Source organism: Dromiciops gliroides, chromosome 3, assembly GCF_019393635.1.
Source record: "Dromiciops gliroides isolate mDroGli1 chromosome 3, mDroGli1.pri, whole genome shotgun sequence".
NCBI classification, from domain to species: Eukaryota; Metazoa; Chordata; class Mammalia; order Microbiotheria; family Microbiotheriidae; genus Dromiciops; species Dromiciops gliroides.
The window spans coordinates 854,086-878,145 of record NC_057863.1 but is presented as its reverse complement, the minus strand read 5'-3'; the positions used below and the strand labels follow the sequence as shown (position 1 = coordinate 878,145).

General features: G+C 53.8%; 1 protein-coding gene across 3 annotated transcripts in view; it reads left to right on the top strand.

The window, feature by feature from the left end:
* Nucleotides 1-1,342: 1,342 nt before the first annotated feature.
* Nucleotides 1,343-24,060, top strand: part of PITPNM3 (PITPNM family member 3) — a 109,872-nt gene continuing 87,154 nt past the window's right edge. Inside the window, exons 1-2 of one of the 3 annotated variants that reach the window (XM_043995767.1) lie at nt 1,343-2,911; nt 21,651-21,746. In XM_043995767.1, the coding sequence (XP_043851702.1) occupies nt 21,698-21,746 (49 nt within the window). In that variant the 5' untranslated portion in view covers nt 1,343-2,911; nt 21,651-21,697. The other 2 variants (XM_043995765.1, XM_043995766.1) reach the window with 2 other exon arrangements.

Below are 24,060 nucleotides of genomic sequence, written 5' to 3'. Positions count from 1 at the left end.
ATGATTATTACCAGTGATCTCTTAGTGGCCAAATCCAATGGCCTTTTGTCACTCCTCATTCTCCTCGACGTCTCTGCAACCTTGGACACTGGATCACCCTCTCCTCCTTGAAACCACAGTCGTCTCTCTCCATTTTCGTGATACTACTTTCTCCTGGTTCTCCTCCTCCCTCTCTGACCGCTCCTCCTGTTTCCTTTGCTGGACTCTCCTGCAGGTCACCTCCTCTAGCCCTGGGTGTCCCTCAGGGTGCTGTCCTGGGCCCTCTTCTCTTCTCCCTCTATACAACTTCACTGAGTGATCTCATGAACTCCCATGCATTTAATGACCATCTCTATTCAGATGACTGCCAAATCTACCTTTCCTGTCCCAGCGTCTCTGCTGACCTCCATTCTCATGTCTACTACTTCGACATCTCAAACTGGATGTCCCATAGACATCTTAAATGTATCCGAAATGAAGCTCATTATTTCCCCCCAACCTGTCTCTGCCTGCCTCAACTTTTCTGTTATTGTCAAGAGCAGTACCATCTTCCTAGTCCCTCAGGCTTGCAACCTAGGAACAATGGGGAGAAGTGATGACAAGGCAGATTTAACCTGGATGTCAGGAAAAACCTATTCCCAAGAGCTATCCCACAGTAACCTTGGCTAGCTGGATAGTAGTGGGCCTGTCAGCGGCAGTCTGGAGAGGACTCCTGGTCAGTGTGACAAGATGGCCTAGAGCAGTGCTTACCATTTAGTGGTTCAAAAAACCCTTGGGGATTTGAGAGATGATGGTCCAGGGACTCACACTAAAATTTCTTTATTGGCAATTAAACAGGAAATAATTGACTGATGAAGTTCCCAATGTTTCTCTGTGACAAGCAAGTTGTGTTGGAAGCATCAGAGATTTGTTTCTTTGGCAATTCAAAACCATTTGGGTGTTTCACATCAAACGCTGACCACTTCTGACTGAACACAATATATTTCTGCAGTTTCTCAGCCTGTCGTCCAAACTGCCACATGGGTTCAACATTCACATGCAAACTGATTCCCAAGAGATGGTCAGACCCAATATTTGGTGGTTCGACCCCTTATCTGGGTTCTGGACACCGCACCAGACTAACTCCCCTGTTCCCTTCTTTCTGTTCCCTTGTAATCACAAGGTCCACATGTTATGAATGTTTCATTTGTCCACCACAAATGTCAAGCTGTTTGTGTTGGGTTTTTTTTTTTGGTGAGACAATTGGGGTTAAGTGACTTGCCCAGGGTCACATAGCTAGTAAGTGTTAAGTGTCTGAGGCTGGATTTGAACTCAGGTACTCCTGAATCCAGGGCCAGTGCTCTATCTACTGTACCACCTAGCTGCCCCTATGTCAAGCTGTTTGGAAGCCATGATCGCTGGGCATGGACACCCAGCTTCAGCTTGGTACTCTCCTGGACCATCACAAAGGGTCTGCAGAAATAACCTTAGCTTGCCTCTTCTTGTGGTGTTCAGGCTGTTTGCTTATTTCTGCTTATCTGTTCAGGTGCTAGTTCTCTTTCTGGTGGATTTTCAGACGAATGTTTGGCAACATCAGCCAGTTGTCAGATTGTGTTCCTGTGAGTGTATCTGATATGCCAGTGATCGGACACTCTGCATAACCGTCCTCTGGGCCCATCTCTCCTCAGCCTCTGGGAATCCTTGCTCTCCCTCAGGAGTCACCTCAAGCCCTCCCCACCCCTTTCCCTGTGGTCTTTCCTTGACTTTCTTCAGCCCTCCCCTCACTTAGGGCTTTTCCCTGCCAAGGTGACCCTGGGTCTGCTTTGTATGGCTTTACATAGAACTGCATCATTTTGGGTCCATCCTCAAAGCCAAGGGCTCTCCTTTTCCTTTGTATGTCTGCCCCCTGGCACAGTCTTTAGCATGCTCCATCTGTGTGCTACAGTTTGGGCAGAACTTTAGTAGTAAGTCACAGCTGACATTTGTATAGGGTTGGGATGGCATTGACATTGGATCAGAGAACTCAAGCTGGGATAGACCTCAGAGGCACGAGGCTGACTCCCTTGATGACAAATGAGGAAACTGAGGTTCTGCCCGGAGCAGCAGGGCCACAGCATTGCTGAAGCTGCCTCTGCGGGCCTCCCCCTTCCCATCACTTGCCATGTTTCCTGTGGGCATGGGTGACAATCTGCTGCTCCTGGGATCCATTCAGGGAGTTTCTGTAATTCAGGATGGAGGCTACCAAACTCCCTTCCTGGGCCATTCGCCCCTCCCAGCTCCTTCTCCTGGACTTGTCACCTGAGGCTCTGGTGGGTCCTTTCCCTCTGCCCTGCTTGAGTGGGACTTTCCTGGCCTCACAAATTTGCCCTTTTGTTGGGCCATGGAAGTGGGGGGGCATTCTGAACTTTCTCTGTACTTGTGGTCTTCCTTCAGCAGAATTCTGGTGGGCTCCTTGAAAGCAGCGTTTTTGGTCTCTGTGCCCCCACAACCCGCTGGGACAGAGAAGGTGCTTACAACGTGTGTTGGCTTGAAATATCTCTGATTTTCTCAACAATCCTGCAAGGTGGTTCTCCTCTTACAGATCGGGAAACAGATCAGAGAAAGGAAACGATTCCCCTCTCCCCCAGGGCCCTATAGGAAGTGTCTGAAGTGGGACTGGAACCAACATCTCTGGCCTGGAGCCCAACACTTTCTGTCTGCCCCGGAGGAGGTGACCCACGAGGGCAAAGTCGTTGGGATCCGGGCCTGTGAGGATGAGTGAAGGAGCCACCCCCATTTAGCCCAGGGGAGAGAAGGGTCGGAGACAGCGGCTGTCAAGGATCTGAGCTGTGGTCCTGGGAGAAGTAGGGGAGCCAGGAGCAAAGTGCGGGGGTGCAATTTGCTGAGTTTCCCATTTAGGATTCACCTCCTCTGGGGTCCCCTCGCCCAGGAGAGCTTGGAGCAGAGAGGCTGGGTGAGCTGTGATTCAGATCCGGGACTGTCTGCTCAGGGCCCCCGGAGACGCGGGTGGGAGGAGGAGAGCGCTCCCGCCTGACCCTCGTGGCCTTTGGGCTTTTGGGCCCAGCTCCCCTGTGGCCAGCGGAGGGCTTGGGGTGCCATCAAGTGAGACCTCCCTCCTCTCCCCCCAAGCCACCGCAGGGGCCAGAGCTGGGAGGGGTCCGTGGGCTCGGTCTTTTTGCGGGTGTCCAACTCTGTCTCGGAGGCTCTCGGTCTGGCCGGGCCCCTTGCTGTGTGTCTCCCAGGCTCTCGCTGCCAGTCTCTGTTGTGTTGTCCCAGCTCCGCGCCCCTCGGGACCTCCAGGCTGAGGCCCCCGGGCCCGTTCCGGCCTCCCAGTTCGGGGTTCCGGGTCCTGGGGCGGGGGCAGCATCGGGGAGGGGAACCCGCAGCTCCTTTCCTCCTCCCTCCCTCCTCCTCCCTCCCTCCTCCTCCTCCTCCTCCCGCCCCCGCGTCGGAGGCCGCTGCTCGGCTCCTTTAAGGGAGCGGGAGGACCGGGCGAGGAGGCGGCGGCGGCCGCGGCAGCGGAGCCGGGAGGGAGCCAGCAAGGGAGGGAGCCCGGGCAGTCCGGGAGCAGGCAGGAGCAGGCAGGAGCCGGGCCATGGCCACGGCCGATGGGGCCGGCCCCGGCCGCAGTCGCGCAGGTGAGGGAGGGGCCCCGGGGGCGCATTCCTGCACAGCGGCCGCCCCCCTGCCAGGTGAGAGGCGGGGAGCCCGGGCTGGGGGAGGACCCCTCCTCCCCCCGGGCGTTGGGGAAGGCAAGAAGGCTGACAGGTAGGGGTGTGTCGGAGGGAGAGAGGGTGGTTGGGAGGGAGGGACACCCCGCCCCTCGCAAGTCCTGCTCCCCGGCCGCTGCCCTTCCCCCCAACGCCGTCCGGACCCGCGCTCCCCTCTCTTCGCCTGCGTAGGGACACCAGCGGACGATCCAGGGGACCCCGGCTCTGCCCTTCTTGGTTTGGGGCACCCCAGAGCGTCCGGCTCTGGCCCGCCCCAGCTCGTGGCCTCGGGGACCTACCCACCCGCCCACCTGTCTCGGAGACCCGTCCCCGCCCCCAGACTGAGCCCCCCTTCCCTCTTCCCCCGCCTCACTTAGCTTGCACCCAGGCGGGGGCGGGCCGGGCTTGGGCAAACACTGGACGGGACACCTTTCCTCCACCCGACCTGTCTAGGAAAAGGAGAGGGGACTGGGGGGGCAGGGGAGGGGGGCTAAAGGTGTGTGTGTGTGTGTGTGTGTGTGTGTGTGTGTGCGTGCGTGCGTGCGCGCGCGCGCGCGTGTTTGTTCTGGCCAGGTCATTGTCTTCTCGCATTGCCCGGTTACTGGTCAGTGAAGGCAGTTCCTAGATGGGGTGGGGGTGGAGGGGTCTGACTGTGGCCGGTCACACTCTGCCTCTGCCTTCCCCTGGGCCCCATAGCCCAGGGGGCTTCCAGGGGATGGGGGCCTCTGGGTGATTTCCCAGGGTGACCCTGACCCTGACATTGGTGATTGGCAGAGGACGCAAAGGCCTGGGCAGGCACACCTCTCCGCCCATGCCAAAGCCAGGGGTGTGTGTAGGAGGGGACTGTAGCACTTGGGAGCTTGGCTAAGGCAGGGACCAGCCCCTCGGGGGTTAGTGGGCAGAAGCTGGCCTGTTTTAGAAGGTTCCTGAGGGCCTTCTTCATCGTGGATGTCTGAGCAACCTTGTTATATAGCTAGGCTGGTGGTCTTCCTTTCTCCTCTCTCCCTGCTCCTCTCCCCCAAGGACACAGTAAATCATTCACCTTCCTTCCTCTATCCACCCCCTCCCACCAGCTACTCTCCCTGATTTCCCCTCTCTCCCCACTCACTGAGCACCCACAGCCTCCCTTCACCCTAACTCTGAGCCCTGAGTAGTGGGAGTTCTAAGGCTGGAGACCTCTCTTCTCCTTTCCCCTAACACACACACACTCACACTTACACATACTCACAGGCACACACTCTACCCTCTTTCATACACTCTCACATATACTCTCTCACACACATACATATACACAACACACACACACACTTATGCACATACTCAGACACTCTCACACACTCACACCCTCTCTGACACTGTCACACATTCTCTTTCACGAACTCATACACATATACATATACACATTCACACTTTCTCTCTCTCTCTCTCTCTCTCTCACACACACACACACACACACACACACACACACACACACACACACACACACACACGGCTTCATCTTACTCATTGTGTGCCCCCTGCAGGGGAAAGGCTACCCACCCTTGGCCACATGGTGGGGCCACCATGCTGGGCCCTGGGGTGGTTGGTGTAGTCAGTGCCTTCCCCAGCCTCTACTTCAGCCTTAAGCCAAGGGGACCCTTCTCTTGTAGGGAGGGGTCCCACCCTTCTGACTCATCGGCTCCAGGCAAAGCTCTGGTCCTGTTCGGGACTGTAAGTCCACATTGCAGCTGTAGCCACAACCCTCTCGTTCCCAGCTCAGTGTAGGCAAAGGGTATCCAGGCCCAGTGGGGAGAGAGGCAAACTTCAAAGCCAGTAATGAAGGAAGGAAGGAATAAAGCCAGGAAGACCTGGGGTCAAGTCCTTTGTCAGCCAGTCAGACCTCTGATCGATCCTGGTGGTGTGACCCTGGACAAGTCCCTTCCCTTTCTGGTGCACTGGGCAATTATCTAAGACCCAACACGGCAGAAGAGGGAGAGTTTGCTCACCAAGGAGTTTCCTACAACACAGATGGGATCCCAGGTTCAGCCCCTACTGCAGACTCCCTCCCCCTGGCCCCCATCCTTGTTCCTCTCTGCCTTTCTCTGGGACAGTGGGACAACACCTGGGCCCTGTTGCAGATGGATTCTGGGGGTAGCTGAACCTTTCTCTTACCTTCCCCCATCAGCTCCTTCTGTTACCTGTTAGCTCGACTCCCCTACTCTCTCTTCTCTGCTTCCCTCCTTCCTGGCCCCTCATCTCTGGTCCCCCCTCCACTCCCCATTATGGTCTTAGCCCACCAGCACCCATGTCCTCCCTCTTCTCTCTCTCCGTCTTCAGTTCTCTCCCAGGTGCCTCTCTCCAGCAGCCCTGTTAATCTCTCTCCTAAACTCTAATGCAGCAGTCTGCTTGACTTTCCATCCTGACCCCCCTTTTTCTAGCCTCGTTCTTGTCATCCAGGGTCATGCCATTGGAGCCATCCTCGGCTTTCTTCTCTCTCTAAGCCCAGGACCCAGAAATAGCTGCCAAACCTTGTCGATTCTGCCTGCAAGACCTCTCTCCCACCCACCCAGGCCCCCAACACCCTGGCATCACCTCTTACCTCAGCTATCATCCAAACCTCCTAACTGTTCTCAATGAATCTGATCTCTTCAGTCTCTACCCCACCCCCTTAAGGAGGCTGTGAAAAGAGTGGGACCCAGGGAAGGGACACACCCTCTCGAAGGGCGGGGCTGGGTTGGGTTGGGCTGGGCTGTGATCCCCTGCTCTGTTTCCCCTGGGAGTTGCTTCTGGATCCTGGCACCTGAGTTGCTTCCCTTCTATCCTGGGTCTTATCTCCTGCAGGGCACTAGTCTGACTGGTGAGTGACCATTGCCTATTCACTGGCCTAGAGGCCCCAAGATCCCAGGCCTAGGACTGGAAATGCCCCCGGGGTGGGAAGAAGATGAGAGCCAGGCTCCTATACAAAAGTCTGACCACTCTGTCTTGCCCAGTGTGAACCCTTGGTGTGGGAGATCTCTCCCACGATGGTTGTGGAGAGAAGGCCAGTCTTAGCCCTCTTCTGTCATGAGCGCTTGACCCTTGCCTGGGCTCAGGCCCTGCTCTTGGTACCTAGTTTCTTCCTCCTCAATTGGACTGTGGGCTGGGGACCAGGTGGAGCCTCCCTGGGGTCAGAGGGCTCACAGCTCCTTTCCTTAGTAGCTCTGGGTCTTTCCCTTCTTCTCCTCTCACCCATCAAGCCTGTTCTCTTTCAGACCAAGTCTCTCTCTATGAATAGATTACCCCACTCCCCCCAGTGTATGATCTATGCACCCTCTCCCCTGAGTACCCATTGTTGGGCATTTGTCAGAGTGTTCTGTAGGTGTCTCAAACAATCCAACATAGATCTCATGATCTTTCCCTTTAAGCCTGTCCCCCTTCTCCAAAGGATTTTTCTGGAGGCCCCACCAACCTTCCAGTAACCCAGATGTATGACCTTGGAACCATCCTCAGCTCTCCCTACCCCCAGAATTCAATCTGGGGCCAAAGCCCATCAATCTCACCTCAGCAGCCTCTCTTGTTGATTTCACCTTTGCAGCATCTCTGGTCAATCTCACATCTGCAGCATCTTTCATTCAATTTCACCTATGCAGCATCTCTTGTCTATTTCACCTGTGCAACATCCCATGTCAATTTTACCTCTGCTGCATCTCTGGTGGATGTCAACTACTGCCCCCTTCTCTTTTTTTCTTTCTTTCCCCTTCTCTTTTATGTGACTGCCACCCCCTCCCCCAGTGCAGACCCCCATCTCTTCACACCTGGACTATTGTAGTCGCTTCTGGGGTCTGCCTCCCTCAGTTATTTCCCTACTCCAGTCCACCCTCCATTCAGTCACCAAAGTGATTTTCCTAACACACAGATCTGACTGCATCACATCTCCTACTCAATACACTCCTGTGGCTCCCTATGGCCTCCAGGATCAAATACAGACCCCCCCCCCCAGCTGTCTCCCCCAGTGTCTGTCAACAGCCTGACGTCTCTTTCTAACCTGACCTTTGCAGGATTTCTGCTTTTCCGTTTCTTCTTGACCTCTGTGTCCCCAATTTCCCTACATTTACATGCCCCCCCCATTGGACTGTACTCCCTCCTCTCTTCTGCCCTTCGAGTCTCCACTCATGCCTTTTCCTGTGGGAGGCCTTTCCTTATCCCTCCTCTTTCTTATGTCCTCCTCCCTCCTCAAGATTTCTTCGAACTGACAGTGTTAATATGTGTGCGTGTGGGCCCCTGTACTCACCCTGGCATGTGCCATGCATTTCCTTGACTGAATGCATGTTGTATTTGGGGAGCAGAATGTAAGCCTCTTGAAAGCAGAAACTGTTTTTTCTTCATCTTTTTGTGGCCCCAGCTCTTGGCAGGTAGTAGGCAGCTGACAATGAGTGCATGATCACATTCATCGTTGTTTCCAAAAGCTCCTCTTCCTTCCAAACCAGGTCTGGGGGCTGAGGGTCCAGCAGGAGATCTTTGTGGAGGGCATGGAATTGGGAGATTTGGGAATATGCAGCCTTTAAGATGAGTGGGCACTTCGAATGTGCACAGCAGTGAGCAACGCTTTGCACTGTGGGGAAGGAGTCTCTAGGGACATCTCCTCATCCTGGGGATGGGTTGGGGAGGGGCTTCAGGACATGCTCAGGGTAAGTCACAGAATCTTAGGTCAAGTCCAACCCTTTGGTTTGACAGACAATGAAACTGAGGCCCAGTGGGGTCATGGGCTGTGCTCAGAACTCCAAGTAAGAGCTGACCATGGATTGAGGGCTGAGCCCCCCTAGGATTGTGTGTGTAATGGGGAGGAGGTAGGGGAAACAAGGGGAAGAGAAGCCCCTGTCCCAGCCTGGAGGTGGCACATGAAGAAAGATTGTTGAGGAAATTTTAACCTCAGCCTGGCATCCCCAGAACAAGAGGGACACTACTACGATTATAGACATGGAGGAAGGGGCTATGGCTGATTCCACGTCTGTGGTCATGAAGTCCTTTCTGGAGGGGTTGGGTTTTGGAAGGGGACCATGAAAGGTGAGCAAAGGCCTTTGGATTCAGAGACCTCCCCCCAGGCCTGTGAGTAGTCATGGGGGTGTTGGGGTACATTTCACCTTTGGGGATGAGTACCTCCCTCTGACTTGGTTCCTGGTGAGGAGGAGACTGGCCAAGAGCTGGGGAAGAGCCCAGAATCCTGTGGGGCCTGGTGGCTGGCACTGCTGATGGCTTGTTTGGGTGTGGGACACGAGGCAGCTCTGCGCCAGAGGTGTGCCATCTTCCCACACATGTGTCAAGTAGGAAATAGGGCAACTCCAAAGATATGGCTCCCCATGACTGCTGCTGACCACAGAAGGCCAGAGGGCAGCCAAAGGGAAGACCTAGAGGCTGGTGTTTTGGGATAGCGATGATGGCTTCAGGGCTGGAGACAGAGTCCCCCCCACCAGGCTGCCCTCCTGACTCTGCTGGATACATGGTGAGCTTCAGTTTCTGAGCCGTAAAGTAAGTGGTTTGGACCCACATGATCTCCCAGATGCCTTCTGGTTTGACCTTCTCAGGTCCCAGGGAAGATCAGGGCCAAGGGTGGGGGGCGGGCTTCTTGGAGCAGTCTGGCTCCTCCCCCACTCAGAGGGGGGCCCTCAGCCACCACTTACTTCCCCCTTCTTCAGAGGCACCAAGAGTGTGTGGGGGAGATCATGGGGGTGAGGAAGGAGCCACACTTTTCCAAATATTTTCCCCAATTTGTCTTCTAGGGCTGCTCCAAATCAGTAGGTGGGCAGCTTCCCTGTGCCTCCCTGGGCATTGCTCAGGGCCAGTTCCTGAGTGTTTCTGGTCCGCACCCCTTAGGTGGTGAAGCAAGTGAGTCACCTGCTTCCACATGAGGCTCCTCCCTGGGCAGGGCAGGGCTGGGCATGGGCTTAGGCTTGTCTGGCCTTTCCCAAAGGCCTCTTTTGGACCTGTCTCTGCCCGCTGTAGCCACAAGCATGTGTATGCCAGGCCCTGATCTATTTACTCCTGGGGTGGGGCCAGCATGTATACAGGACACACTTTGGGAGGAGAGCACCAACAGAGGAGTGTGGGAGGGCATGCCAAGGGGTGGGGAGGGGGCGTGGGCTTGAAAGGCCAGGTGGCCTGTGGGGCAGCGGGGCAGCAAGGGGAGTTTGTGGCACAGATGAATGGAGATGGGAGACGATCGCATGTCCTGCATGGGAAGAGCAAGTGTGGGCCAGGCTGGCTGGGGCATGAGGTGAGAAGAGCAGTGGTGTGGATGGTCAGCAGAGTAGTGCTGGTGGCAGCAGCAGAGGGAGCCTGGGGGCAGGGCCCAGGGAGGAGCTGTCTGGAGAGGTGCTGGGGCCGACTCCACGTCCAGAACTCTGCCCCTTCTGTCATGTGGCCTCTCAAGAAGAGGGTGCATTGCATTGTGGGCTGCTGAGTTTGAGATGCCTAAAGTCAGTGGGTCCTGTGGGCCTGGTGCTCAGGAGAGAGACTGGGCCTGGGTGTAGAGGCCTGGGAGTCCTCTGTACAGAGACAGCAATGAAGCCTGTGGGAGATGCCAGGTCATGGAGGGCGTGTGTGTGTGGGGGGAGACAGGAAGGAGGCCTGAGGGGGACACCCGTGATGAGGGACAGAAAAGGGATGAAGAGTAGGCAGAGGAGATGGGGAGGGCAGCTGATGGCTGGGAGAGAGGAGAGCTGAGAGGGGCCATCTTGTCTGGTCACTGGAGACAGGGCTTATGGGCAGGGCTGGGGGAGGCAGTGCTTATAAGGGCTTGGAGCCAGTAGGAGGCCACCAGCGTAGACAACTGTTCACGTTTGACTCGGCTTCCAGGCGGCCTCTGAGCCCAACTGGCTGGAGATGAATCTGCTCTGATCAGTAAGGGAGCCAAACAGGGAGTGTTAACCGGGCAGGTGATGGGGCCTCAGCAGGTCCTGAAGGTGCTAAATAAATCTTTGTAGATGTTGTTGCCTCCCCAACCAGAACCGCGTGTGTAGAATGGGATCCGTAACCTGGCCCTTTCAGGGCAGGGAGAGGGGTGGAGCGTGGACAGCTAGAAAGGCTTTCCCTGTGGGTGGGGTCACTGCCCCTTCCCCTTGGGCTGAGAGCTGGCCCCTCCCTCTGTGTTGACAAGGGATGCTGGGGGGGGGGGGTCAGTGGTGCCAGACCGAAGGCCCTGTTAGCTGCTTGGGCTCCAGAAGTGGGCAGCTTTGTGGCTCAGTTTGGGGGGGTGGGGACAGGCTGTGGTAGGCCTGGGCTGGCAATGGCTCTCTCTCTCTCCCTTCTCAAGAGTCTCTGCTGTGAGGACCCACCACCGCTGTGGAGAAAACTCTGCCCATGGTTTCAGCCTCAGCCCCCCCAGGCCAAGGGGGTGGCCTCCAGCCTGGGTTGTTGGGGTGGGAGTCCCTGTGAGCAGGGGGTGGAGAACTTTACCTCTGGGCATGTAGCCCCTGGGCACAGCTGGCCACCTCCTGCTTCCTTCTCATCTGGGCTTTGGGCTTCCTGGTAACAACCTGAAGTCTTGGGGGTTCATGGAGGCACCTCCAATATCCTTGGCTCTCTTAGTGGGGAGGTAGGCTAGGGCAGTGGCACAAGCTGGTTCTGGACACAGAAGCCCCAGGTTCCAATCTTGCCTTCAACGCGTTTGTAAAATGGGGGTGGTGGCCTACTTGTCCTTACATTCCCGTCATCCTCCTGAAAGGGTTAGGTATCTACAGCATGGGTTTCTCACCGTCTGGGACCTCCCTCAGCACAGTAGATGCTTAATCGGAGCCGAGTTTGGGTCCTTCCCTTCGGCCCGCTCTCGGATCTGTCTTGGGTCTGTGCCTGCCTCACAGACGGGCCTCTGCTGAGGTCTTGCTGGGTTCCGTCAGTGCCCCATAGCTAGCCTCGTTTCCCTCTGGCTCTTGGGGCCCCCAGTGCCTGCAGAGGCCCCCCAGAGTGCCGAGCAGCTGCCTGGTCCCTTGCCCTCAGGCCCTTCTGCGGGGGAAGGGGGGAGGAGGGAAGTTTGTTCCCAGACCCCTGGCGGGGAGGCTTGGTCTCCCGCCCCTGTTGAAGCCTCTTGAGAATCGGCATTCTTTACTGGGGCCCTTCCTGCTTCCCTCATTCAGGGAGCATTTGTTCAGTGTTGGCCCTAGAGACACAGACAATGGTCCAGCCTGCAGAAGCAGGCTGGGCAGGGACGGGGTACAATATGCCATGCACTCTGTATCATAGCAGGAGAGAGCCTGGTGGGGGGGGGGAGCTCCTCGCTGGGTCTGAGGAGGGCCTGGAGCTGGTTGGTGGAATGATGTCTAATGGGAACAGGGAACAGGCCAGCTGCAGTGGGAGCGGGGTTTGGGCCAGAGTTACAGAGTGAAGCTGGGTACAAAAATGAGTAGGGGCTGGCCTCAGAGGCCCGGTAGGGCCGGGGCAGGCAGGGGCTCGCGTCCGTCTGGAGGCAGTAAGGAGCTGAGCAGGCAGTGAGGACAAGGCCAGGTCTGCTCCTGGCCGGGGGTGCTGGCCTGGGTCTGTGAGGGAGGAGCAGTGTGGAGAAGGGCTGCCGGCTGCTTCCTGCATCCTGCAGCCTCAGAGCACATCAGCCTGGGGCTCCCCTGGGAAACTTTGCATCTTCCTATTCATGACCGGGTTGCCATGGGTTTCAGCTGCACTCCCAAGTGCTCGCTGGCTCAGGGAATCCTTCCAGGCCTAAGACTGCAGAGGATTTGGGAGGAAGCCCCGCTCCAAGACTTGGGGGACCCAGGGCTCCTTGCTTGTGCTCAGTGCCTGGGGCAGGCCCTCTGGCCAAACCCTACAGTGCCCCCAGGGCCCTGACCCCTTTCCTCCAGAATCTCAGCTTTCAGCACCCAAGGCTTCTCAGACAGCCATGGAGGAAGACATTCTGCAAATGATTCCTGTCCCTTCCCCCAATGCCACTGTCCCACCTGGACCCTGAGCCTGCTGGGTATGGGCCTCTCTTTCCCCTTCTGTTCTTCTCCCTCTCCAAGGCTTAGTGCCCCCTACCCTCCACCTATAATTCTGATGCCCAGTGCAGTAGGTGGGCCCACAGGGAAGTTGGGGGAGGGGGCTGAGGGAAGGAGCTGGGGGCGGCATTTCTTGTGTGTCTGTCATTGTAGCTCCTCATGCCCATTCTGGGCTTCCCCCCAAGGGCTCAAAAGAGCCATTGGCCGATTTGTCCCTGTACCAGGCTGTTCCCTCCTTCTGGTCAGATCCTCAGTACACACCCTGGCTATTCCTGCCTTTAGCCCCGGCAGAGAGAGCCCCGATTTTGGCTTCAGGCTAGCTTCAGGTGCTGGGGCCTTACCAGAGAAAGGGTTGTCTGTGTGACTGGGACAGAGAACCTTGATGGCCTCCCAGGTTCACCCCCGACTCTAGGAAAGATGAGTGTGTGGCTCCATTATCACCTCCCTTTGGATCACCCAGCACAGGATCTGTCATCCACATGAGGGGGGGGGGGAAGGGAATGGGGGAGGGGGCAGTGGTCAGGGGCCCAGCCTGGCCAAGTCCATTCTGGGTAATGGGCAGGATGACAAGATTGCCTTCCCAAGAGCCTGCAGGTACCTAGGCTGCTCCCCTTGTCTATCTGACACTGGGGCTGGTGTGTGTGTGTGTGTGTGTGTGTGTGTGTGTGTGTGTGTGTGTGTGTGTGTGTGTGTGTGAGAGAGAGAGAGAGAGAGAGAGAGAGAGAGAGAGAGAGAGAGAGAGAGAGAGGCTGAGATTGAGACTGACTGGTCGTGCCCACACTCAGCCAAGGTCAGACCCCAGAGCCTGCATTACTCTCACCATCTGTGTCCACCACCAGGACTCCTCAGAAGCCGCTGAGTGATTGTGTTACATTCTGGACACAGAGCCATGAATCCCCTCCCCTCCCCACCCCATGTTACAAATGAGGAGCTGAAGCCCTGCAGGAACTGCCCCATAACCCTGCTGGCTGGGCCGTGAGTCTGGCACAGGAGCGGTTTGGGTCTTAATTATCCATCCTGTTCTGGACACAGGTTGCTTCAAATGTCTCCTCTCTTCAGAACTCCCATACTCCACCTCCTCTGCTCTTCCAGCTGAAGGCCTGGCCTTCTGTGGTACTGAGAAGACAGTGGATGTTGTTGGGGTCCCCCTTTCTCTTTTATTCTCTTCCTCAGTCTTTCCTTCTCTGCTTCAGTCACTCAAGAGGGGATGGACTTCCCTAAAAGTGCTCTTGATCCCATCTTCTCTGGTGTCTTCTGGAATATTTCCCCTCCCCACCAGTCTTCAGTCTGTGTTCCTACACAGGTGCTGATATCTCCCCCATCCTCAAAAACCCTTTAGGGGACTTCACCTTCCCTCCAAACTATTCTTCTGCATCTCTCCTCCCTTTCATAGCCCAAACTCCTAGAAAATGAAGCTGTCTCCCGTTAAAATCTGGCTTCTGACCCCATCATCCTTTAATAGGTTTTTATTGATATTCTTCATTTCTTACATCACCAGAATAACCCATGTAGCTTACCCCACTTTGAGCCATCCCATATGATCATTAACATTTTTGAGAGAAAACAAATCAGCCTAACTATTCAATTCACAGGAACAGTCTGAAAACACACATTGTGGAGCACTTGGGGAAGGCGCGTCTTCTAGCTTGTCATTCAAGGGCCACTTGAACCTTGAGAAACAGTGTCTTTGTTCTCCATTTCCATTGCTATCACCATGTCTCTTGTTTCCTTGGCCCTGGGTCAGTTCATAGAGATCTTCCTAGGCTTCCCTGACTTCACCACATACACTATTTTATGAAGCACAGTAGTTAGTGTTCCATTTCTTTCATGGATGGGCATCTATTTCCCAATTCTAGCTATTACAAAAAGTGCGTTGTAAAGTAATTTGAAGTACGTGGGAACTTTTTTCTTATTGACAGTTTCCTCGGGGTGGAAGTCTAGTAATGGAGTTTCTGGCCATTTTAGTCGCTTTATTTGCATGATTCCAAATTATTTTTCAAAATGGTTGTTCCACTTCACAGTTCTGCCAATGATATATTAGTGTACCCATCTTTCCCACAACCCCTCCAACATTGACTGTTGCCATTTTGGGGTCATTTTTGTCCATTTGAAGAGTATGAGGTAAAATCTCAGAGTTGGTTTGACATATTTCTCTATTAGTGATTTGGAACATTTGTTCATGTGGTTGTGAATACTTTGCAATTCTTTTGAGAACTGTTTGTTCATATTTTTGACCATTTGTCTATTGGTGAATGTATATTTATTAGTTGTTTATATAGCTTAGATACTAAACCCTTATCAGAGAAATGTGATATAAAAATTTTCCCCATTCAATCACTTTCCTTCTTATCTTAGATGTATTAGCATTGTCTATGCAGAAGCTTTTCAGTGATGTGTAATCCAAGTCATCAATTTTATCTTTTGTAATTGCCTCTGTCTCTTGCTTGGTTAAAAATACATCTCTTGGGGTCAGCTAGGCGACACAGTGGATAGAGCACCGGCCCTGAATTCAGAAGGACCTGAGTTCAAATCTGGCCTCAGACACTTAACACTTACTAGCTGTGTGACCCTGGGCAAGTCACTTAACCCCCATTGCCCCACAAAAAACAAAAACAAAATAAAAAATACATCTCTTATCTATAGTTGTGAGAATTACATAATCTGTTTCTCTTCTAATTTTTTCACAGTATGATCTTTAATATTGAAGTCACATATCCACTTAGAATGTATTGTGGAGTATGGTGTAAGGGTGTTGGTCTAAGCCTAATTTCTGCCAGATTGCTTTCCACTTTTCCCAGCAGTTTTTTTTTTAAATCAAAGAGTTTTCCCCAGGTAACTTGTGTTTTCCACTTTATCAAACATTGGGCTATTGAGCTCTATTTTTTCCAAGTCTTCTTTATCTAATCTGTTCAATTGATGACTTCTGCTTTATAATATAGTTTGAGATCTGAAGTGCTATTCCCCTTTCATTCTTGCTCCCTTTTATAATTTCCCTTGATATTCTAGATCTTTTTCTTTCCAAATGAATTATTATTCTATCAGGCATTGTAAAGTTTCCTGTTAGTAACCTGATTGCTATGGCATTAAAAGTGTAAATTAATTTTGGCATATTGGCACAGCCTAGTCATGAGCACTGAATATTCCTCCAACTATTTAGGTGGTTCTTTATTTCTTAATGGAATGCTTCATAATCGAATCTATTCAAGTCTTTCATGTGCTTGGGGAGGTTCTAACCTTGTCATTGATGTGAACCTGCTGTTTTCAAATTTTCCAGAGACTCTTACTTACTGGTCTGATGATCATTTTCAATCACGATCATCCTTGACTCCTCTGCAGCATCTGACACTAATAACCGTCCTCTCTCTTTAGATATTCCCTTCTCTCTGGGCTGTGGCAGCACCTCTCTGTCTTTGGCTTCTCCTCCTATTGTTCTGTGGTTATAGCCCAGGGCTTTCTCTGTCCTGGGCCCTCTCACGTGGTGATCTCATTGGCCCCCATCCTTTCAGTCATCACTTCTATGCCCATAACTCTCCGATCTACTTGTCCAGCTCTACCTTACCTCTTGACCTCAGCTGCCTATTGGGTGTGCCAAACTGGATATACCTTAAATTCAACATGCCCAGGACTGAATCCACCAACCTCTTTCTCTTCCTAACTTTCCTGTTACTGCTGAAGGCACCGCCACCCTCCCAAGCCTCCAACCTCATTCTTGTTCCTCACTCCTCACTCCCGCCTCCCATGACTCCTGATTTGCTGCCAAATTCTTGACATTTCCAGATCCATAACCCCTTGCCTATAAGCTCGTCTGTTTGCACATCTACCACCAGGGGACAACACTCTGGACCTGGAGTCAGGAAGACCCAAGTTCAAATTCAGCCTCAGACAAACACTAGCTGTGTGACCCGGGGCAAGTCACTTCACCTCTGTATGCCTCAGTTTCTTTTTCTTTTTTTTTTTTTTTGGTGAGGCAATTGGCCACCTAGCTGCCCCTTGCCTCAGTTTCTTCATCTGTAAAATGGATAATAAGAGCACTTGCCTCCTAGGGTTGTTATGAGGATCCAGTGAGATAACATTTGTAAAAGGTGCTTGGCAGAGTCTCCAGCACACAGTAGGTGCCTCACAAATTTACATCTCCTTTCTTACTCTGCAGTCAAATTAGCCTCCTTCCTCACACGGGCCCCTTCCCTCCTCACTCAAGAGCCCTTTTTACACAAGGTTTTCTCAACCCCCACCCCCCACAATGGCACAGACCTGAGGCCCTTCCCCAGCCAGCTCCTCCACCTCTGGGCCCCTTCAGGCTCATTGATGTTTTACCTAAAAGGTGGTACCCAAAACAAAGCCCCATCCTCCATCCACCCATTGCTCCCCTTTTCTTGGCAGCTGCTGGGCCTTTCTCAGTGTAGCCCAAGGCACTCTTGGCTTCTGTGGTCTCCTCAGCCACTGCAATAAAACTCCCTCTACCCTGATCTTGTGCTGCCAAAGCTGCTTGTTTAACCCAGCTGCCCTTTACACCAGTCCCTGTTGGAGTCTGTCCTTTTGGGGGGCCTGGTGCCCCAACCCATCAGTGCCTGTTGGATTCCAAGTTTGCTGAGTGGATCATTTATGCCCATCCCTGCTACCTCATGCCTCTGCATCAGCTCCCTAAGCCCTCCTCCTCCAGTGTCTCCTTCTGTCCAGGTGGTCTGGGATCCACTCTGATCACCAGATCATTTCTATTTCTCCCTCACCTGACTGTTACCCAAATGTAGTTGTTGTTCAGTCCTTTCAATTTGTCCAACTCTACTTGGTGAAGATACTGGAGGGGTTTGCCATGTTCTTCTCCAGCTCATTTTACAGATGAAGAAACTGAGGTAAATAGGGTGAAATGACTTGCCCAGTGTCACACAGCTAGTAAGTGTCTGAGGTTGTATTTGAACTCAGGGCTTTCTGACTCCAAGCCTCATGCAGTTCTATCCACTGTAGCACCCTCTCTCTGTGCAAATAGGCTCTTTCATATTTCCTTCCTCCCTTTCTTGGGTTCCTGGACATGATGAGGAACAGACAACACTCCCTGGCCATGATCGACCCCACCCCTCTTGCTTTAACCAGTCCTGCTTTGCCCATTCTCAGCCATCAGTGTTGGCGACCCTCAGGAGGTCAGACGGGCCTCCTTGTGTCCCGTGCTCAGATGAAGTGGCTCCCTCTGGGCATGCGTGTCGCGCTTCATCCTTGGATTTGTGTCCTCAGTGCTCGGTCCCATTTTCCCTTCACTAGAATTTCTTATTCTTTGCCCTTTTGTCGAGTTGGTGCTGGAAAAATCTGGAGTGAAATTGAGCTTCCTCCAAACAGACTGAGCTGCAGGCTACTCCTGGCCTGGGGGTCGGCCTCTGCACAGGCCGCTTATTTTTAGCAGGGAAGCTGGCTGAGTGACCCACAGGGCCCACCATGGCTAGAATTTGAGATTTCCTACCTTCTGGCCCAAGCGAGCGGCTCACACTGCTGTGTCCTGTGCTTCCTCTGGAGAATGGAGAGTGGCCGTCCCTGTTCGGGGCATACCAGCTATGAGCTAGCCTGGTGCTCAGCTAGCAGGGAGACAGGAGCACTTCCTTTGGGACAAATGGGGCTCTCTGGCCCATGCTGGGCCCTGGGGAAATCTCTCATTGGTTCACAGCTGGAATACTGATTGAACTCACTGGGTGAGACTGCTGGGCTGGGGAGATGGGCAAAGGGCCCTCAGTATACTAGAGATGTCCGTGGCCAGGTACCTGCCAGAATGTGGCTCCTCAGGAGACAGAAAGAAAGAGACAGAGAGAGAGAGAGAGAGAGAGAGAGAGACAGAGACAGAGACAGAGACAGAGACAGAGACAGAGACAGAGACAGAGACAGAGACAGAGACAGAGAGACAGAGACAGAGAGATAGACAGACTACCACTAGGGTTGCTTCTGAAAGGGACAGCCCTGTAAGCTTCCCAGTCATGGCAGTGCTGGATCTGAGTGTGATGGGGGAGGGTTTTAACAAGAACCAATGAGGGTGAGCGCTGCAGATCAAGGGTTGGGTGGGCCACCAAGTTCCCAGGGAGCTAAGAGGGGTCTCTCCTGGGAAGTGGGGTCTGCCAGCCTCCGCCACAGGGCTGCCTGAGGTTGCCATGTGGCTGTCCCCGGCCTCCTCATTCTTTTTCCTGACCATGATCTTCCCCCACTCCTTAAGGCCCAGTCTTCTCTTCTGGGTTTGAAGTGACACCTCATGGGCATGGCTGAGTCTGCTGCCTAGAACCTACTGCCCCAACAGCCACTGCTTTTCAGTGGGCTCTCATCAAAGGAATGGCTTTCAGTCAGGATGGATGAGATCACAGGTTCTTAGAGCTCAAAGCTGGCATCAAGCCCAGGCCAGCCCTGGAAAGGAATGCCATCTCTCTGAAGTGGCTGCCCCTGCCCAGGACTCTGCTGGGACGCCTCCACCCTCCCCACCCCTACCCCAGGAGGTTCGGATGTGAGTCAGGTAGCCTGCCTTTCCTGCCAGGACCTCAGGGGTCCTCCCCCACCCCTGCCTCCCGCTGCCCTCGCCACTGCCCTCCCCCCTACTGCTCTTTGCTCTGCTCTCTGGGCCACACAGGGCAGGCAGGCAGGCAGGCTAAGTCCCCTCTGCACAACAGCCCTTCACCCCCTTAGAAAACAGTGGTCGCATCTCTCAAGTCGGTCCCACTCCGGGGCAAGCCTCCCCATTGCTTTCTTACCTTCCCACGTGCCGTGGACTGGAGGGCCCGAGCCTGCCTTCCCACCTTTCTGTCAGAGGCTTTCACTTCCATTCCACACAGACTCCTACCATGCTCCCGGCCTATGCTGGGCAGTGGAGATACAGACAAGCAGGAAGTGGTTCCTGCCCTGGCATTCTGGGAGACAGGAGAGGTCTTCCCTAAAGTTGAGTGCGTGCAGGAGGAGAGGGTGAGCATGGAGAGGAACCGTGGTCAGACGCAGGAGAGGGAGTGGGCAGTCACCCCCCCACACCTTGGGTGAGCAGGCATCTCCACGATGCTACCAGATTGGGGGAATGCTGTAGACATGGGATGCCAGGACCAAAGCCTCCCCCAGTGGAAGCAAAGGAGAGGCATAGGCTGGAAGATCGGCCCACCTTTGGTCAGTCTCTCAGGCCAGATAGGGAGATTTGGGCCATCTGAATCCTGGGTGGGGAGTCCAGCAAGGGAAGGAAGTCCAAGGGATGATCAGCGGGGGAAGGTCTGGAGTGAAGAACCCCAGGGATCTGTCCTCAGCTCTGGGGGGCACTGCTGTTGTCAGTGACTCAGCAGAAGGCTTGCATGGAAAGATGGGCTGAGCAGGTGGGAGATTTGTGTGACCACAGTGTAGGGGGTGTGGAGTCCCAGCATTGCTCCTGATAGCCCCGAGGCCTCATAGACCAATTCAGTAGGTTTGCCTGGACCAGCTGAGCCAGTCAATCTATCAACAATGCATTGAATGGCACTGGGGAAACTGAGGCAAAGATGGAGCGGGCCGGGTGAAGGAGCTGGGCTCTGTGAGAGCAACTCTAATGGAGTTTGTGTCCCCTGTGGCCAGCTCAGTTCTTGGCACGAATGGCCAGAGGCGCTTGGCAGGGTGGAAACTGGGGGGAAGGTGGGCAGCCCTCTGAGGGCTGGTAGCTCTGTGGACTCAGAGGGGTATTTTCACACATAGTTGCCCTTTCTTTGATGAATGCCAGCAGTGGCCAGACTGACGGAGGAGCGGCATCCCGTTGTGCTGGGGTACACCAGCTGCCTAGAAATCTCTTCACCCCCATTTTGTCACCACTTTAAAAATAGCTCTGTAATTACAGGGCATTACTCATCCAGGGCCTAGTGAGGGGCTACACAGACGCCCCAGGGGGGTGGGCCGGCCTGCCTGCCTGCCTTAGGCCTGGAGCTCCTGCCTTAGGCACTGATTAGATTCTGGGCCCCAGCACTTCCCTTTTGTGATGGTTTCAATGTCACCTTCCCCAAACAGTACAGATGCCCCAGGCCACAGGGCTAAACTGAGAGTCTGGTGTGCTGGTGTGGGGACAGCAGGGGTCACTTTGACCAACTTGGTGTTGGGGGGTGCCCCTCTAGCCTGCCTGGGATGCTGTTGGGGTAGGTACCTCATGGAAGGGGGTGCTTCCTATGGCCAGTACAGAGGACAGTCCCTGAGCTAGAGAGCTAAGCCCTCATGTAACACCAGGGATGGTTTGTGTTTGGGGCTCAGATTGATGAAGTAATATTAGTCCCTTCCCTTCTCTTCTTCCCTCCCACATCCAAGAGTGGCCTTGGGCGAAGTGGGATGTGAGCCTGGGCTAGTCGGCTCTCTAGCCACTGAGCCACACTACTGCTTCTCAGGAAGGAGAAGAGCTCAGGTGGCAGAGACTTCGTGTCTCCATAGCCCTATGAGGTTAGGGTTACAATGAGCCCATGTCACAGAAGAGGAAACTGAGGTGTTGGAGGCAGGATTTGAAACTGGCTCTTGACTCCAAGTCCTGCTGATGCTGTAGCTGTCGTCTGGCCTCTGGAAGGAGCCCTGGGTTCGGACTCCCGGGGCTGGGTTCAAATCCCAGTTCTGCCACTTACTCGCTGGGTGATCCATTCTGAGCTTCAAAGTGTTTTCTAATGATCCTTCCTGAAGCAGAAAGGGAGGAAGTTCTGAGTTCTAATCCCGCCTCTGTCCCTTGCGACTGTGAACGAGCCTCTTCATCTCTCTGGGCCTCAATTTCTACCCGGCACGGGGGGCTAACCTTGGCACCTGTTTTTTTGAGGCTCAGCAGCCCTCAGTATGTAGGAGTGAGTGTGGAGGAGGGAAGGGAGGAGAAGTAGGAGGGAGACAGGGAGGAACAGGAGGAGGAGGGGGAGGGAGTGGGAAAGGAGAGGAGGGGGAGGAGAAGGGGGAAGAGGGGGAGGAGGACCACTCATGTCATCGTTTCTGCTCATGACCTCCTGACTCTACACTTGGAGGGTGACTGCTGCTTTCCCTCACACCCCTCAGGCTGATGTGGGTGAGGGCACTGCTTGGGAGGGGCCCTGCTTAACAGCCTGTGTCTCCCTTCTAGCTGGCTCCCTTCCCTGTGCTGGGGTTCCCTGGCATGTGCGGGACATCATGAGTGACACCGTGGAGAGTTCAGATGATGAATTCTTTGATGCCAGAGGTGAGTGATGGGAGGGTGACTCTGAGGCATTTGGGAGGCTCATCTCCATGTTGGGGCCCAGCCCCCAGGCACACACTCACACGCATCTGCAGGTCCTTTTAGTTCTGGGGGTCTGGCCCTGGGCTTGGCGAGTTCCTGTGATTGCCCCAGATATGGGGGAGGCACCTGCTCGGTCTAGTGTCAGAAGAGCTGAGTGTGACTCCTGCCTCAGACACTTACTAGTTGTATGACCCTGCAGACCCTCTCTCAGCCTCAGTGTCCTCCTTTGTAAAGAGGGGACAATAATATTCCCTCTTGTTGTAAGGATCCCATGAAATCAAGGTAGGATGCATCCCTGTTAACTTATTGTTGTTAATAATACCTGGGGGGGGGGCAGCTAGGTGGCGCAGTAGATAAAGCACCGGCCCTGGATTCAGGAGGACCTGAGTTCAAATCCGACCTCAGACACTTGACACTTACTAGCTGTGTGACCCTAGGCAAGTCACTTAACCCTCATTGCCCCGCCAAAAAAAAAATAAAAATAAAAAAAATAATACCTGGAGGGGCAGCTAGGTGGCACAGTGGATAGAACACTGGCCCTAGATTCAGGAGGACCTGAGTTCAAATCCGGCCTCAGACACTTGACACTTACTAGCTGTGTGACCCTGGGCAAGTCACTTAACCCCAACTGCCTCACCAAAAAAAAAAATAATACCTGGAGAGGGGCAGTGATGCCAGGCCCTGCACCCTGGGGTGGGTCATGGGTGGGACATTCTGTTCCAGGCTGAGTGCAGTCATCTCTCCTGTCCCCTTCATCCCAAGCCAGATGGCAAGATTGAAGGAAGGAAGGAAGGAATGAGAGATGGATGGAGGGATGGGAAGGACAGATGGAAAGATAGAGGGATGGACAGAGGGATAGATGAGGGACTGATGGAGGTATGGATAGAAGGATAGAAGGGGGACAGGTGGAGGCTTGGAAGGAGGGACAGAAGGAGGGATGCACAGAGAGATGTATGGAGTGATGGAAGTAGGGATGGATAGGATGGAAAGAGGATGGATGGAGGGATGGAGGGGAGACTGACAGAGGGATGTGTTATGGGCAAATAGCGTGGGGGTTTGGGTTATGTTATGGGGAAATAGTGGGGGGTTTGGGATAGGAGTTTGGGGTAGGGATAGGGGTTCTTAGGAATTCTCTTTAAAGAATTACACCCTCTTGCACACAAATCCATTAGAATAAGATAATAGTTTATTTAGGGGCTAGGGAAGGGAAACCAAGAGAGAAATACTTGGACTTCTCATGGGGAGAAGGCATGGCACAGAGCATGGTTCTGAGATACCAATCTCCTCAAGCAGGAGACAGGCAGGTACTTTTATAGAGGACTGATGGGGGTGATCATCTGACTGTGGACAGTTCCCTTATTGAGGGAGGACCATCCCCCACTGGTGGTGGCTGGGGGAGTTGAGTGAGGGGTGTCTTTGGATCTCTCCAGTCATCTCTCTCCTCCTCCTGCCACAAAGGCAGCAGCCACACCTAATCTTATCTCCCCAGGGGTAGGGGAGACTGGAATGAAGGGTGGTGATCCCAGAGCTAGCTCAGTCCCGATCTGGTGCCACTATCTCTTTAGGTGTGTCTGTCCTGTTAGTCTCTGTTAGTGTCTGTCCTGTTTAGTTTCTCAAGGAGAAGGTTCTTTGATGTACCCCAGAAAACTTCTGGGGTGCTAGGCCCATAACAGATGGATAGAAGGACAAAAGGAGGGATGGATAGAGGGATGGAGGAGAGACTGACTGAGGAATGGATGGAAGGATGGTTGGACATGTCTTTCTGGACCATGCCCTGTGAGCAGCCAGTGCCTCAGAGCTGGGCCATGTGGCACTCAAGAATCCGGTTTGAGCTTAGGAGCAGGATTTCTCCATAGCAACGAGCACACATTGTGACAGTCTGAGCTTCAATATTTTGATGCTTAAGAGACTTTTTATTTAAAATATTTTTGCAGCTCGTCAGGGCTGAGCGCGGTCGGTGTTACACCAGTAGCCACCGCTTCATTAACTCTGCAGAGGAGCTGAGGCGGGACGCTGTGGGCTGTGCAGCCACGCCCCCTTCCTGAGTCCGTTCCAGATGTAGGGCTCTTTGCGGGATCATGGAGGCCTGGAGGGAGCGTGAAAATGCTTGTTAAAAATACACTGGCTTGGGGGCAGCTAGATGGCGCAGTGGTTAAGCACCGGCCCTGGATTCAGGAGTACCTGAGTTCAGGTCCGGCCTCAGACACTTGACACTTACTAGCTGTGTGACCGTGGGCAAGTCACTTTACCCCCATTGCCTGCAAAAAAAAAAAAA